We start from the raw sequence: 13,578 nt of genomic DNA on the forward strand, positions 1-13,578 counted from the left end.
TGCTCCATCAACATGTGTAATTATTATATATCAATAAGAAATTTTAAGTGTGTTTCTTATATGCAGCACAATTTTAATTTTTTTATTTCAATAGGTTTTTGGGGAACATGTGTGATTACACGAGTAAGTTCTTTAATGGTGATTTCTGAGATTTTGGTGCACCCCTCACTTAAGCACTGTACACTGCACCCAATGTGTAGTCTTTCATCCCTCACACTCCTCCCACCCTTTCCCCGAGTCTCCAAAGTCCATTTTATCATTCTTATGCCTTTGCATCCTCATAGCTTAGCTCCCACTTATGAGTGAGAACATGTTTGTTTTTCTATTCTTGAGTTACTTCACTTAGAATAATAGTGTCCAATTTCATCCAGGTTGTTGTAAATGCCACTATTTCATTCCTTTTTATGGCTGAGTAGTATCCCGTGGTATATTTATACCCCAATTTCTTTATCCACTTGTTGAATGGTGGGCATTTGGGCTGGTTCTATATTTTTGCAATTGTGAATTGTGGTTCTTATATACAGCACAACTGAGTCACTGGTTTATCAATATGATTATATATTTGCCTTTACATAGAGTATGCAACATTGGCATCTTATTGGTATGGTTAGGTTTAAGTCTACATTCTTGTTAATTTTTTGTCTATTTGTGACATCTGTTCCTTAATCACCTTCTCCTCTTTTCCTGCCTTCTTGTGGATGAATTGAATGTTTTTATGACAATTTACCATCCTGTCAATTTATTAGTCATAACTCTTTACTTAACTGTTTTAGTGGTTGCTTTAGTATACATTTTCAAATTATCACAGTCTATCTTTAATTGTTAATGTACCATTTAATACGTAAGACAATTATAATAGAATACTTACATTTCTCTCTTCTTGATCTTCATGCTCTTGTTGTCATATATTTTAACTTTACAAAAAATATAAACTCCAGACTACATTGTGATTACCTTTATTTAAATACCTAGCTATTTCTAAAGAGACTAAAATAATAATCTAAAGTCAAACATATTTACTCCTGTTACCATTTCTAGTGCTCCTTGGTCTTTTGAATAGATACATCTTTCCACCTGTATCATTTTCCTTCCGCCTGAAGTTTTCTTTTAATATTTCTTGGCATGACAGCCTGCTGTTGATAATGTCTTTTAGTTTTTGTATGTCCGAAAAGTCTTTATTTCATCAGCAGTTTTAAAAGCTATTTTCATTGAGCACAGAATTCCACACTTTAAAGATGCTGCACCATTGTTTTTTCACTTGCATTGTTTCCAATGAGAAATCTGTTAGATTCTTATTTTTGTTTCTGTGTATATAATGCATCTTTTTTCCTTTCCTGGGTGCTTTGAAGACTTTTGTGTGTGTGTGTGTGTGTGTGTGTGTGTGTGTGTGTGTGTGTCATTGGTTTTGAGAAGTTTTTTGTTTGTTTGTTTTTACTTTTGTGGAGACAGTCTCGCTCAGTCGCCCAGGCTGGAGTGCAGTGGTGTCATCTCAGCTCACTGCAACATTCATCCACCTGGTTCAAGCAATTCTCCTGCCTCAGCCTCCTGAGTAGCTGGGATTGCAGGCATGAGCCACCACGCCCAGCTAAGTTTTGTATTTTTAATAGAGATGTTGCCCAGGGTGGTCTCAAACTCCTGAGCTCAGGCAATCTGCCCACCTCATCCTCCCAAAGTGCAGGGATTACAGACGTGAGCCACCACACCTGGCTGGTTTTGAGAAGTTTATGATTTTCCTTGGAGTTGTTTCTTTCATGTTTCTTATGTACATGGCTTCCTGTGTCCCTATCATTTTTTTGAATTTCAGAGATTTAAGCCTTTATTTCCTCAGATATTTTTTTCTGTCCCTACCTATCTCTCCTTTCCCCAGGGGCTCAAATTATATGTACTGGGCTGCTTGAAGTTGTCCCATAGTTCACTAGTGCTCTCTTCTTCTTAAATCTCTTCTGTGTGTTTCATTTTGGAAATGTGCTGTTTCTGCATTTTCAAGCTTATCTCTCTTCTGCCACCTCTAATTTTCCTTAATTCAATCCAGTGTGTTTATCTCTTACACACTGTAGATTTCATCTCTAGAGGTTCAATTTGGGTTTTTCTTGTATCTTCTATGTCATTACTTAATTTTTGAATATGTGAAATATAGTTAGAAGAGCTCTTTAATGTTCTTGCCTAATAATTATAACATCTATCTCAGTTCTGGTTTTGATTGAATAAATTATCTCCTCATCATGGATAGTACTTTCCTGTTCCTTTGCATGCCTGATAATTTCTTCTTGGATTCTCCACATTGTGACTTCTACCTCATTTAGTGAATATTTTTGTGTTCCAATAAATATTCTGAGGCTTTGACTTGGAATGCAACTAATTTACTTGGAACTAGTTTTATGATTCCAGGTCTTGCTTTTAATATTTGTTTGACAGGACTAGAGCCCTGGTCTAGAGCTAACGCTCAGTCTAGAGGTAACAATAGTAAACTCTCTGTATTCATGGATTCCACACACATGGATTCAACCAACTGTGGATCAAATATATTTTTAAAAATTGCATCTGTGCTGAATATGAACAGATTTTTCCTTATCATTATTCCCTAAACAATAGAGTCTAACAACTTATTTACATAGCATTTACATTTGTAGGTATTATAAGTAATTTAAAGATTTAAAAGCATACAGGAGGATGTGCACAGATTATATATCACTATTGCAATATTTTATTTGAAGGACTTGGGCCTCCACAGATTTTGGTATCTACAAGAGGTCTTGTAACATATCCTCTATGAATATCGAGGGATGACTTTATTCCTCACTACTGAGGCAAAATCCTGTATACTTTATCCAATGTCCCATAAGTCATGAGGTTTTCCAGTCTGTCTTTCAGAACCAAGTATTATTTCCAGTCCTGTGTGTGTGTCAGATATCGTTCCCTCCATTTCCTTCAGGTGGTCTTTCCTTGGCTTTGTCTAATTTCCCTATAAGCACGTTTGCATATCCAGCTAAATACCTGAGGGTAATCCCTGAAGATCTCCAGAGTTCTACTTCTGTGCAGCTCTCTTTCTAGTACTCTGTCCTACAAATGTTATGCACCTTGGTTTCTCCAGACCTTCAGCTCTGTCTCCCAACTGCTTCTTTAACTCAGGGAGTCTGCTGGGCTGCTAGTGGGTTCACTGTCCCTGCACTGCAACCTAGAAGCTCTCTAAGACAATGAGCTGGGGGAATTTAAGAACTTATCTCTCAGGAATCATGACCCTTCATTGCCTAATGTCCATCAACATTGGTTTATATATTTTATCTCTAGTTCTTTTTTTTTAAGGTGGAAACACTCTAATATCTTAGTAGACAATAGAAGAATAGGAATATGTAATTCACAAAGAGGAAATAAAAAACAGAGAAACTCATAAAAATATCCAACTATCCAATAATCAGAGAAATGCAATTTAGATCAAGACAGCAATCTCACAAATCAAAGTAATAAAAATTTAGAAAAAAGGTAATATTTATTGCTGGTGAGGATTCAATTAAATGGACATTCATATGCTGCTGGGAATGTAGATTATATCATTCTGAACTTTGAGACTTACTTTTTCTAGTCAATATTTTATCATAAGCTGTTTCCCACAACAAACATCATTCCTAACCTATTTTTGTGTGTTGCTTCATAATATAATGTGGAAATATATCACTTTTACCAAGCATTCCCTATTATTGAGCTTTTTCAGGTTATATTATTTCCAATTATAAATAACACTGTGATTGATATTTTTGCACATAAATCTTAGTTCACATTTCAAAGTGATTTTTTATAGGGTTTTTTGTCTTGATACATATCACTCATTGTTTTCATGCTTTTTTGTCTTTGCTCTTGCTTCTGCCTCTGCTTAGAAGGTGGTGCTCTTATAAAATTAACATCCAGAAATTCCTTCCCTATTTCAAATCGAAATCTGCCTTCTCAGTGAGTTCCTCCTTGCTAATTTCTGAGCAGACTGAAATTCTCCCTCTTAAATATCCCCCCATGATCACATTTATCTTATTTGTTTACATGCTAATGTGTGCATATATCTACAAGTTCCTTGAGGGCAAGGACTGTGTCTTTTCAACTCAAGCCCACAAATCTCTGACAATACTAAAAGCCCCACAATACTACTGAATGAATCAATGGGTAGTTAAAAGAGTGCAACTCAGGCAAACCAAAACAACAGTGTTCATTCATTCAACTGGCATTTATCGAATACCTATGATGCACCATATGAAAGAAACTCAGACCTGATTTATACTAATTCACTCCTTTTAAATAACCATTTATTGTTCTCTAGTCATTTTTCTCATTAGCTTTGTTGAAGATGACTAATGATCACATAGAGATCTAATATTAAAATAGCACTATAATTGAACTTAGAAAGCTTTCAATCTGTCCTCATTGTGCAATCTCTACCTAAACTTTAAAAAGCAGCTAGCTTTCCATGGCTATACATCTGTGGGATGGCCTCCTTTTGACCCTTTCCTTCCCAGTCAACTGAATTGGCTTGTCTCTGCTAAACAAGCACATCTCCAGACACTGCACCCACTCACAACCTCACAGGAAAACCAGTGTGTGTTTTCTTCCCCCATCTGCTTTATAATTTGTGGTGCCTGAGTGTGGAATCGGTCCCTGAAGAATTTAGAATTCTATTAGAAATATCAGTTCCTGGGCCAGGCACGGTGGCTCACGCCTGTAATCCCAGCACTTTGGGAGGCTGAGGCAGGCAGACTGCCTGAGGTCAAGAGTTCAAGACCAGCCTGGCCAATATGGTGAAACCCTATCTCTACTAAAAATATAAAAATTACCCAGGTATGGTGGCGCGCATCTGTAATCTCAGCTACTTGGGAGGCTGAGGCAGGACAATTGCTTGAACCCGAGAGGCAGAAGTTGCAGCAAGCCAGGATCATGCCACTGCACTCCAGCCTGGGTGACAGAATGAGACTTAATCTCAAAAAAAAAAAAAGAAAAGAAAAAGAAAAAAGAAAGAAACTAAAAGAAAAGAAAAAAAGAAATAGCAGTTCCCTCAAAGTAAAAGGTGAAACAACAAGAGTCCCTCTTGATAAGAGTCTTTCTGTCTTTCTGTACCTCTCCCAAGTTCCTCAAACTCCCTTTCCTCCATATTTGTAGGTAGTTACAATGTTGTGAGGAAGGTGTGATTTACAGGAAAATACAAATTTATTTGCATAAGTTCCTCGCTGAGTCAGGCTGGGCTAGAAGATTAACTCCTATGAGAAGTGAAAGTTCCTAAGAGCCTGCTTCTAGTCTCAAGAGGGAAAATTGAGGGAAATCTATGGAGAAGTGTGAGCAGTAAAGCTTCAGCAGATAAAGCTTCAGCAGATAAAGATGGAAATGCAATTTCTGTAGAGAACCCTCATCAGGGGAAAGTGGTGCATGTAACACCTCCCCAGGATATGAAGGACCAAGGGAGGTTTGTTTTGTTTTGTTTTTGGAGGCCCGTCTGTGTAAGTTATTTGATCCATCCAACATCAACATATCAAGCACCCTTCTCACTGTCCAGCATGTCATCCTCAGGAATAAATACAGAACCAGCAATGGCAAAGATCTGCTCACCAGTCCAACACACCTCAACCAGGACAACCTACATGCATGATGAGTTCCTAAGCTCCTCCTCCTGAAGGAATCTGGTTTACCACCCAGGTGACAGGGGATTAGAGAACACCCCAAAGGGGAGAAACAAGGACTAAGCCTCCCTGGATGGCACTGCCAGACCAAGCCCTTCTCAATCACCAAAAGAATACTTGAGACATTTCAAGGAAGACTCTCCAAAGTAGAGGGTCACCTGAGGCCCCTGAAAAAGGCATTATAAAGGCATTTCCACAGGATAGGGAGCTGGTCATTTCACAAGCCCAAGACTGGGTCAGAACGCAAGGCCTTCCTCCCACACTACGTCATTCTTGTTGGCACAGGCTGTCAGCAACTTGAGGTCCCCAAGCAACATTTCTCCAGCACTTAACATTGAGACAGGCACATAGAATGTTGTCAAATAAAAGTCCTAATTCAAGGCATGTTTGTTTTGTAATATGCGGAAAAGTGTCTTGGAGTAATAAATGGTGCCTTGAAGTTAGGGTAGAAGGCTTGGTTCAGGCTCTCTGGGTTTCACTGACCTCATTTTAAGATGAAGGAGATGATAAGAAGGTCTCTTAAGACCTTCAAACTTTAGATCCTACAACTTGAATGTCTATGGCTTGCCCTAATCTGGAAGAGCTCAGTGGCTTCTTAAGAAGATGACAGGGCTTTAACCCCATAAATCTAGTTGCCAAGGCTTAATTCATGTAGGAAACTATTCATTCCCCATCAGCTACATGCTTGGAGTCAGGTTGCAGATGCAATAATCACTCTGTTAGTAAGTTCAGCTCATGGTGCACGTCCCCAATATCAGCACTTGTGAGGCTGGGGTGGAATTTTTTTGCTCCTGTTCCAAGGTATTTGAATTAGAGTGCTCTGGAGACAAGGAACAAGCAGAAAGTGCTGAGACATAGAGTGAAGCCCCACTGTGAGACCATGCCCTGGAGACCACAGACTCTAATGTTTAATGTAGAGTCACAAAGCCCTCAGTTGGGGCTGGGAGGGAATGAAAATCCAGAAGGAATTCAGTAACTATTTTAAGAAGCAGAAAAAATCACTGTTTCTTGTAACTTGGATTTCCATTGCCTCAGTGAAAAGTAACTGAATCACCCAATCACTCATGATCTCATGGAATCCATTAGCTCTAGCTGAGTCTCACTCATCTTATCAGCTACTATGATCAGATAAAGTGGAATGGTATGATGGTTGGAGAAAGCCCAGAAGACCTGGCTTTGGGCAAAGGCAGTGAGTGATTTGGGGGCAGGGAGAGGAGAAGCAGGATATTTTTTCTAGCTCATAAATTGAAGATGAAATCACCAGAAAGAGCTGCCAATAAAGCGATGCCCAGTAATCCTGCACTCAGGCAGAATTCTAAGGCCAGGGAGGCCCTGGAAGATTGGTCCTTTGAAGGGAGAATATCACCTAACACTATTCCAAGCACAAGGAGTTACTAGGACAGCCAACAGGAGACTAAGGTGAAGAATTTGCTTATGAAGCTGGCTTGAAGACCAAACATATCCATCTCCTCCCGTTGCCAAGGTGTTTAAGCCCGGGTACTCTGAACTCCACAATCTCATAGCATGAGACTGAACCTGAAGGTGAAGAGATGTATCATAGCATGACCTTCCTGCTGAAAACCTGGGAGGGCATTAAGAAGGTGGGGATATTAAAGATGTTATCCTCTGTGAGGGTGAGACCAGTGTGGTCTTGAGCAACACACTTCCTGACTTCCTGTGTCCTTGGGGTAGCTCTAGAGAAAGTGAAGGTGAGGGGTGAGAGAGCCATCCCAGCCTATGGGCAGCCCCGAGTCCTCTTTCTCAAAGTATGGAGCAATGGTCAGAGAATACAATGGGCTTCAAGACCTGGCCTCTGCTAGGAAGATCCAACCCATTTCCAATTGCCTATGATATTTCTGAAGCAAGGCAAGCCAGCAGAGTCTAAAATCCTAGGAGACACACTGATGATAACATCTGATAACCCAGCTTCAAAGGTTAGGTTCAATATTATACTGTGAGAATACAACAGGATCAGAGGGGATGTGGCTGTGCTTTGGAAAAGGTCAAGTGTGTGGCCAGTGGAAATGGTCCTTATCATTACCAAAACCCTCAGGCCTGTCCTGGGAATGAGGGCACAAAGGGACAGCCTCCAGAAGAAAGTGTTGAGACGTGGAGTAATCAGAAGCTTTCCTAAGGTCACAAGATGAGTCAGTTGCAGACAAGTCATCTGTCTTTGCCTCAATAAATTTCCCTACTTAGTGAGTCTGGACAGCTCAAAGACAGCTTTAGTGCAGATAAACAAGCTTGTCCACAGTGGAACAAACGAGCAAGAGGTAGCACACTCTGGCCCAGTGTCATTTCCTCCTCCCTACTTCTATAAAAAGCACCCCCAGAAATGTTTAAGCCCCAGCTGAGTTCACTAACAGACCAAACACTGGAAGCCTATTTCAAATAGATGGCAAAGTTTTAATGTGAATGCTGTCCCCACACGCCCCTCCAATTCAGATCTTTCCCTTCCCCAAACTCTGTTGGTTCCCCCCAGACAACTCTAAATAATAGAAAAGACTCTGAACTTTTTTCTTCCCTCCAGTGAGAGAAACTCTGCTCCCTTTCAAGCCAGTGGCTGCTGCTTCGCAGTCTCTCAGAGTGAGTTTTCTCCCAGAAGGCACCTCACTCCCTCATGCAGTAGAGCTCTTGGGAGGTGTGCCAACTGATGTTTCACACATGTTTGGATGGGGCAGAACCCCGCATGTGCAGCCAGCCTTCAATCGGGGGAAAAAGGTAACAAATATGAAGTGCCTAGCATAGCACCTACTCAGTACATTCAGGCTTTCATTCATTACTACATAGGGAATTCACCAATAATTTTTCTATTAAAGTATTTCTTTTCAGTGTATTTATTTATTTTAATTTTATTCATTTTTTTTGAGACAGAATCTCACTCTGTCTCACAGGCTGGAGTGCAGTGGCACGATCTTGGCTCACTGTAACCTCTACCTCCTGGGTTCAAGTGATTTTCCTGCCTCAACCTCCCAGGTACCTGGGATTACAGGCGCCCACCACCATGCCCAGCTAATTTTTGTATTTTTAGTAGAGATAAGGTTTCATCACATTGGCCAGGCCAGTCTCAAACTCCTGACCTTAGGTGATACACCCACCTCAGCCTCCCAAAGTGCGGGGATTACAGGCATGAGCCACCATGCGCAGCCTTTATTTATTTATTTATTTATTTATTTATTTATTTATTTATAAGGCAGGATCTCATTTTGTCCCCCAGGCTGGTGTGCAGTGGCATAGTCATGACTCACTGTAGCCCCAAACTCCTGGGCTCAAGCAATTCTCCCAACTCAGCCTCCTGAGTAGCTAGGACTACAGGTGTGCACCACCACACCCAACTAATTTCTTGTAGAGACAGGGTCTACCTATGTTGCCCAGGTTGGTCTCAAACTCCTAACCTCAAGTGATCCTCCCGCCTTGACCTCCCAAAGCACTAGGATTACAGACGTGAGCCACCATGCTTGGTCTCGTTTGAATTTAATTAAGAGCCTATTATCATCTAGGCACTGGGCTAGGAGGAATGGAAAATAACAAGATACATATAATTTGATTTCTACTTTAGGAAATACAGAATTTAGAGAGGAGAAAAGACACCCAGGTCAACATAGAACAGGGTTCAATAGAATGCACGTCCAAAGGTTGAGGAGAATAGATTCCTTTTCTCTGGTGAAATGGAGCAGGTGGCATCCAGTGAAGTCTGGAGACTGGGTAAGACTTCTACCACTGCACAAGGCAGCATGGCATTCCAGAGGAAGGGAGAGACGTGGGGAAGAAGAGGGAATGCCACACTCAGGGATAGTTGGCTGGAAAGAGAGATGAGAGCAGGGATGAGAAACCAGTCTGGAAAGGGAAGCTGAGGCAAATTTCTGATGGCTTTGAAGTGAAGGGAGACCAACTAGAGGGCTATCGTAGCAGTCTAAGTCTGACCATAACTGCTCCCACTAGCATGGGACTCATGAGGAGCCAAAGGAAGGAAGTAGGCCAAGTCGACACAAGTGTGTGCAGCATGGGGGGTATTTGGGAAGTGGAGGAGGCCTGAAATAGCTGCCTGCCTTGGGGCGAGGGCTGGCACAAGGCCACAGAGGGTCAGTGACATTGCTCTTCATGTCCCTTCTCTCTAGCAGGTATGTGGTTGGAGCTTCTGTTGTAAATCTTGCCCTGCATACTATCTGGAGACAGGGCTTCATTGGAGGACAGCTGCACATCTAATTTTAGGTTCATGCTAGAGAAGTAGGGCAGGTTTAATCTCCACAGGAGGGAGGAGTCATCGTGACACAACACTGGGCATCTGCTCCCACAAAGACATCCCGGAATAACTCTCCCATAGCGTGCTAGCATTTGGAGGATGATACGTAGTAGAGCTATCCATGTCCCTTGACATGCTATTTCATCCCTTCCCTGCAAGACCCCCCTTGAGCCCACAGGTTCTGTCATCCAAATGGCTTGAGTAGAATTCATCTGGGTATGTCTTAGTTACCATTCGTAGGATCGAGTTTGTGAAAGATGGAAATTGGCAGGAAGTTCTCATCTCCAGACTCTTCCCTAGCTTCTGCTGTCTGATCTGCAGCAGACAACCAGATATCCCACAGTATTTGTACTAATAATGATTAACAATGTCATAGCATGTCAAAGCGCACAATGTCTTTACACATTATTTTTTATTGCCCATGATAAACCTAGGAGGTAAGACTTGACATTCACGCTTTAAGAAATGTCAAAGTTTAGTTAAGAAAAGTTAAATGACTTGCCAAGGAATCTGGCACAAGGAGGCTTACAGAGCAGGTCTTCCAATTTCATTACCTTTGTTCTTATCTTGCTGTTGATGAGTAAGGATAAGATAGAAAACAAGGTAGCTTTGGGAAAGAATTCAAAAGCAGAGGGAATAGATATTTAGCCTTTGAGAGGAAATAGCCATTTGACGGAGGAGTAAAACTGCTCTATCATTAAGCAAATTGTTCCACGGGTATAAGCCATTTAGATGGAAAAGAAATTTAAGCAAACTTTAACTACATATGATTGTCTTACATATGATGGTTGTAGAAATAAAATGCTGGCAATAGACTGTGTAAGATACGCCAGTGGTGGCTTAAGAGCTGAGGCTCATCTGTTAGACAGGGTTTAAATCCCAGCTCTCTCACGTAAAACCCAGCATGTTACTTAACTTCTTTCAGTTTCAATTTATTTTCCAGTAAAATTGGGGGCAATAATAGCACCTGTCTTGCAGAGCAGATGAGAGGCTCAAAGGAGGTAATGCATGCTCAGAGCTTAGCACAGTGCAGGGCACCTAATAAACACCATGCCAATGACAGCTGTATTGTAACGGTTGGTGGAAAAGCCTCTTTCCTACAGAGGTTTGGTTTTAATATGGCATTTGACTGAAGAAGGGGAACCACTTTGCCCAAAATTTACAGAACAAACCAGACATGTAGAAATATGCCTGGGGTCCCTGAAAGGCTCCTTTTGTTATTGGAAGCACCCTACTCCCACTCCATCAATCCCTGGTGTCACTTTCCCACTTGCCTCTGGCACTTTGATCAAATCTGTGCCTGAATTCAACTCCCTTTGCAGGAGGAAAAGAAAGCATTAAAAATGGCAACTAGCATGAGTCTCTGAGGAGGAGGTTTCTGTGCTTTGTTGATTTCTCGCCCCTACCCCACAAGCTTGGCCTGAATGAGGAAGACAATAAAAACTCTGAGCACCCCAGAAAGGAGAGACCTAGTGCCTTGATGCCTATGGTTATATGGGATGAGCTTCCTAGGGGAGCCTTCCAAACAACATGGTACCCAAGTGGCAAAGAGGAGAAGACTGAGTGAGACCCGTATGTGGATGAGCCCAGCAGACATCACAGAGATTTTCACATAATCTAAAGGGAGAAGCCAGATATTCCTGACCTTCTGAACAGCTGAATTATGACAGCATCAGATTAGAAGAAGCCTTGTAAATAGGGCAGAAAGATAAAGTTCATAGATTGGTAACCAAAGAACATGTTGAGACTGCAGATGTCAGCAGCAAAGGCCTGCACACAATGATAAAAATGAGACATATCCAACTCATATACATGTCCAAATGGACATGAGATGATTGAGGACAGTCTGTGTTTTTCCATCAACATCCCGGCACTGCCATGGCTTCTTAGAACTCAGATATACCTCAGGAAGCGGCGGGAGAAGAGTGAAATCCTTGGATGAACCAAAGAATCACTAATTTGAGTTAGATTCCTGATAAGACACTGGTTTATATTTCTTGTTATCTGGCATAAATGTAAATTTAAAACAGAGTGAAGTATAATTATAGAAAATAAATTTTTTGGTCCCTGAGTTTTTTATTATGAAGTTTTTTACCTACTAGATGAGGGTTCTTAGTAGAATTTAATTGACTTTCACTTTGCAATAAATTCACACCCTAGAGAAGATGCTTCCAAAATGAGAGACATAGAACACTGACCCCCCCTCCTTCTCCTAAAAAAAGTGATCTCAAAAAAAAGAAAAAAAGACAGTTCCCCGACTAAATCAATTTTGGATCAGGGTATACTAAATAACAGATATTCTCAATATGTGTTGGCTTTACAAAGACTCTGAGAAGTCTTACAGTAAAGAAACCACTATTCAACCCAGTATTTCTCAACTTATTGGATGAGATTTTTTTTTCACTGAGATATAATGTATTTCACTCTAGGAAATGCTTGGTGTAGACAGCTGCAGGCGAGAATGGATGATAATAGCATAACTGTAGTGACCCAAGAGAAAAATAATCAGGTGGAACATGAGCCTAAGATTGATGCTAGGATGCAGAAAATATCATGGTTGGGCATGGAAATGTTACTCGCCAAATGACCCCATCTATCTTGGAAACTGGCTGAATTTCTTCTAATATTCTTTCAAGGTCCTCGCTGAGTCACTCCCATAAATGATGGATCTTAATGGTCCCGAATATCTCTAAAGCCTTCATGTCTAACCATCTCCCTTTTTAACTTGATGATTCACTCCACTCCAGCAAGCAGAGGCAGGGAGAACAGGCTGAGTTTCATTTTCCAATCATAAAAATACATCTCAAGACTAGCACATGACCATGATGGACTATTATAAGGCCCAGAACTCATGCCAGAAGTTTAACTGGCTGTCTCTTTAGAGACCCTGTCATTTCTGAAATGTCTTTTGAGGATTATATTTATTTATGGTAGAGTTGCTATGAGTAAAATGTATATACCTGAGGGTTTCAGGCAAAAATAACATGAGGTTTTGAGTCTGAAAGATCTGGATTCAAATCTCAACTCTACTATTTCCTAGCACGGTGACCTTGGATAAGGCTCTCGACACATTTTAACTTTCTCGTCTGAAAAAGAGAATAACATACCCATTCAGGGTTATCATGAGAATTAGAGGAAATGACTCATGGGTGTGGAGGGATGTAAGCTGGGAAGGGATAAAGACATGGTACCATATTTCCAAGGGAGAAATGATCACTAAACTGAGCTGGAAACATCATGAAAATATATGTGGGGCAATTTCCATCTCTCCATCTGTTACAAAAAGGGCAGAAGTATTACATGGCACTCTGTACCTGATTGCTTGGGTGCGCTTTTGGGTATAAGGAGTAATAACCTTGAAAAGCAGTTCCATGGCTCCGTTAATTCCCAGCATGGCTCCCATGGAGACTAAGAAAGACAAAAGCACAGTAGTTATGGTCACAAGTGGATGAGTTAAGGCTCAATACCTCCTTTAAATCTTTAAGGGGCAACCTGATAAACAAGATAGCTCCCTTTCTTTTCTACCCTGGTTGCACGTTCCTCTACAATTTCATACTCGGGTCTCCCACATGACTAAGGTAATGACTTGACTATGCCCCAACTAGAATGTCAATGAAGAATCAGTTCTTCCTGCCCAGCAGTAACTAGACTGGGAAGTTTTTGCCTTTTTGGCCAACTGGGTGG

General features: G+C 41.0%; 1 protein-coding gene across 1 annotated transcript in view; it reads right to left on the reverse strand.

Moving 5' to 3' along the window:
- Positions 1 to 13,279, reverse strand: part of LOC140710685 (cytosolic carboxypeptidase 4-like) — a 96,068-nt gene extending 82,789 nt beyond the window's left edge. The window contains exon 1 of the mRNA XM_073013051.1: positions 13,209 to 13,279. Coding sequence (XP_072869152.1) covers positions 13,209 to 13,267 — 59 coding nt within the window. The 5' untranslated portion in view covers positions 13,268 to 13,279. The remainder of the gene's footprint in view (positions 1 to 13,208) is intronic.
- Between the last annotated feature and the right edge of the window lie 299 nt (positions 13,280 to 13,578).

This window comes from Chlorocebus sabaeus, chromosome 29, assembly GCF_047675955.1.
Source record: "Chlorocebus sabaeus isolate Y175 chromosome 29, mChlSab1.0.hap1, whole genome shotgun sequence".
NCBI lineage: Eukaryota > Metazoa > Chordata > Mammalia > Primates > Cercopithecidae > Chlorocebus > Chlorocebus sabaeus.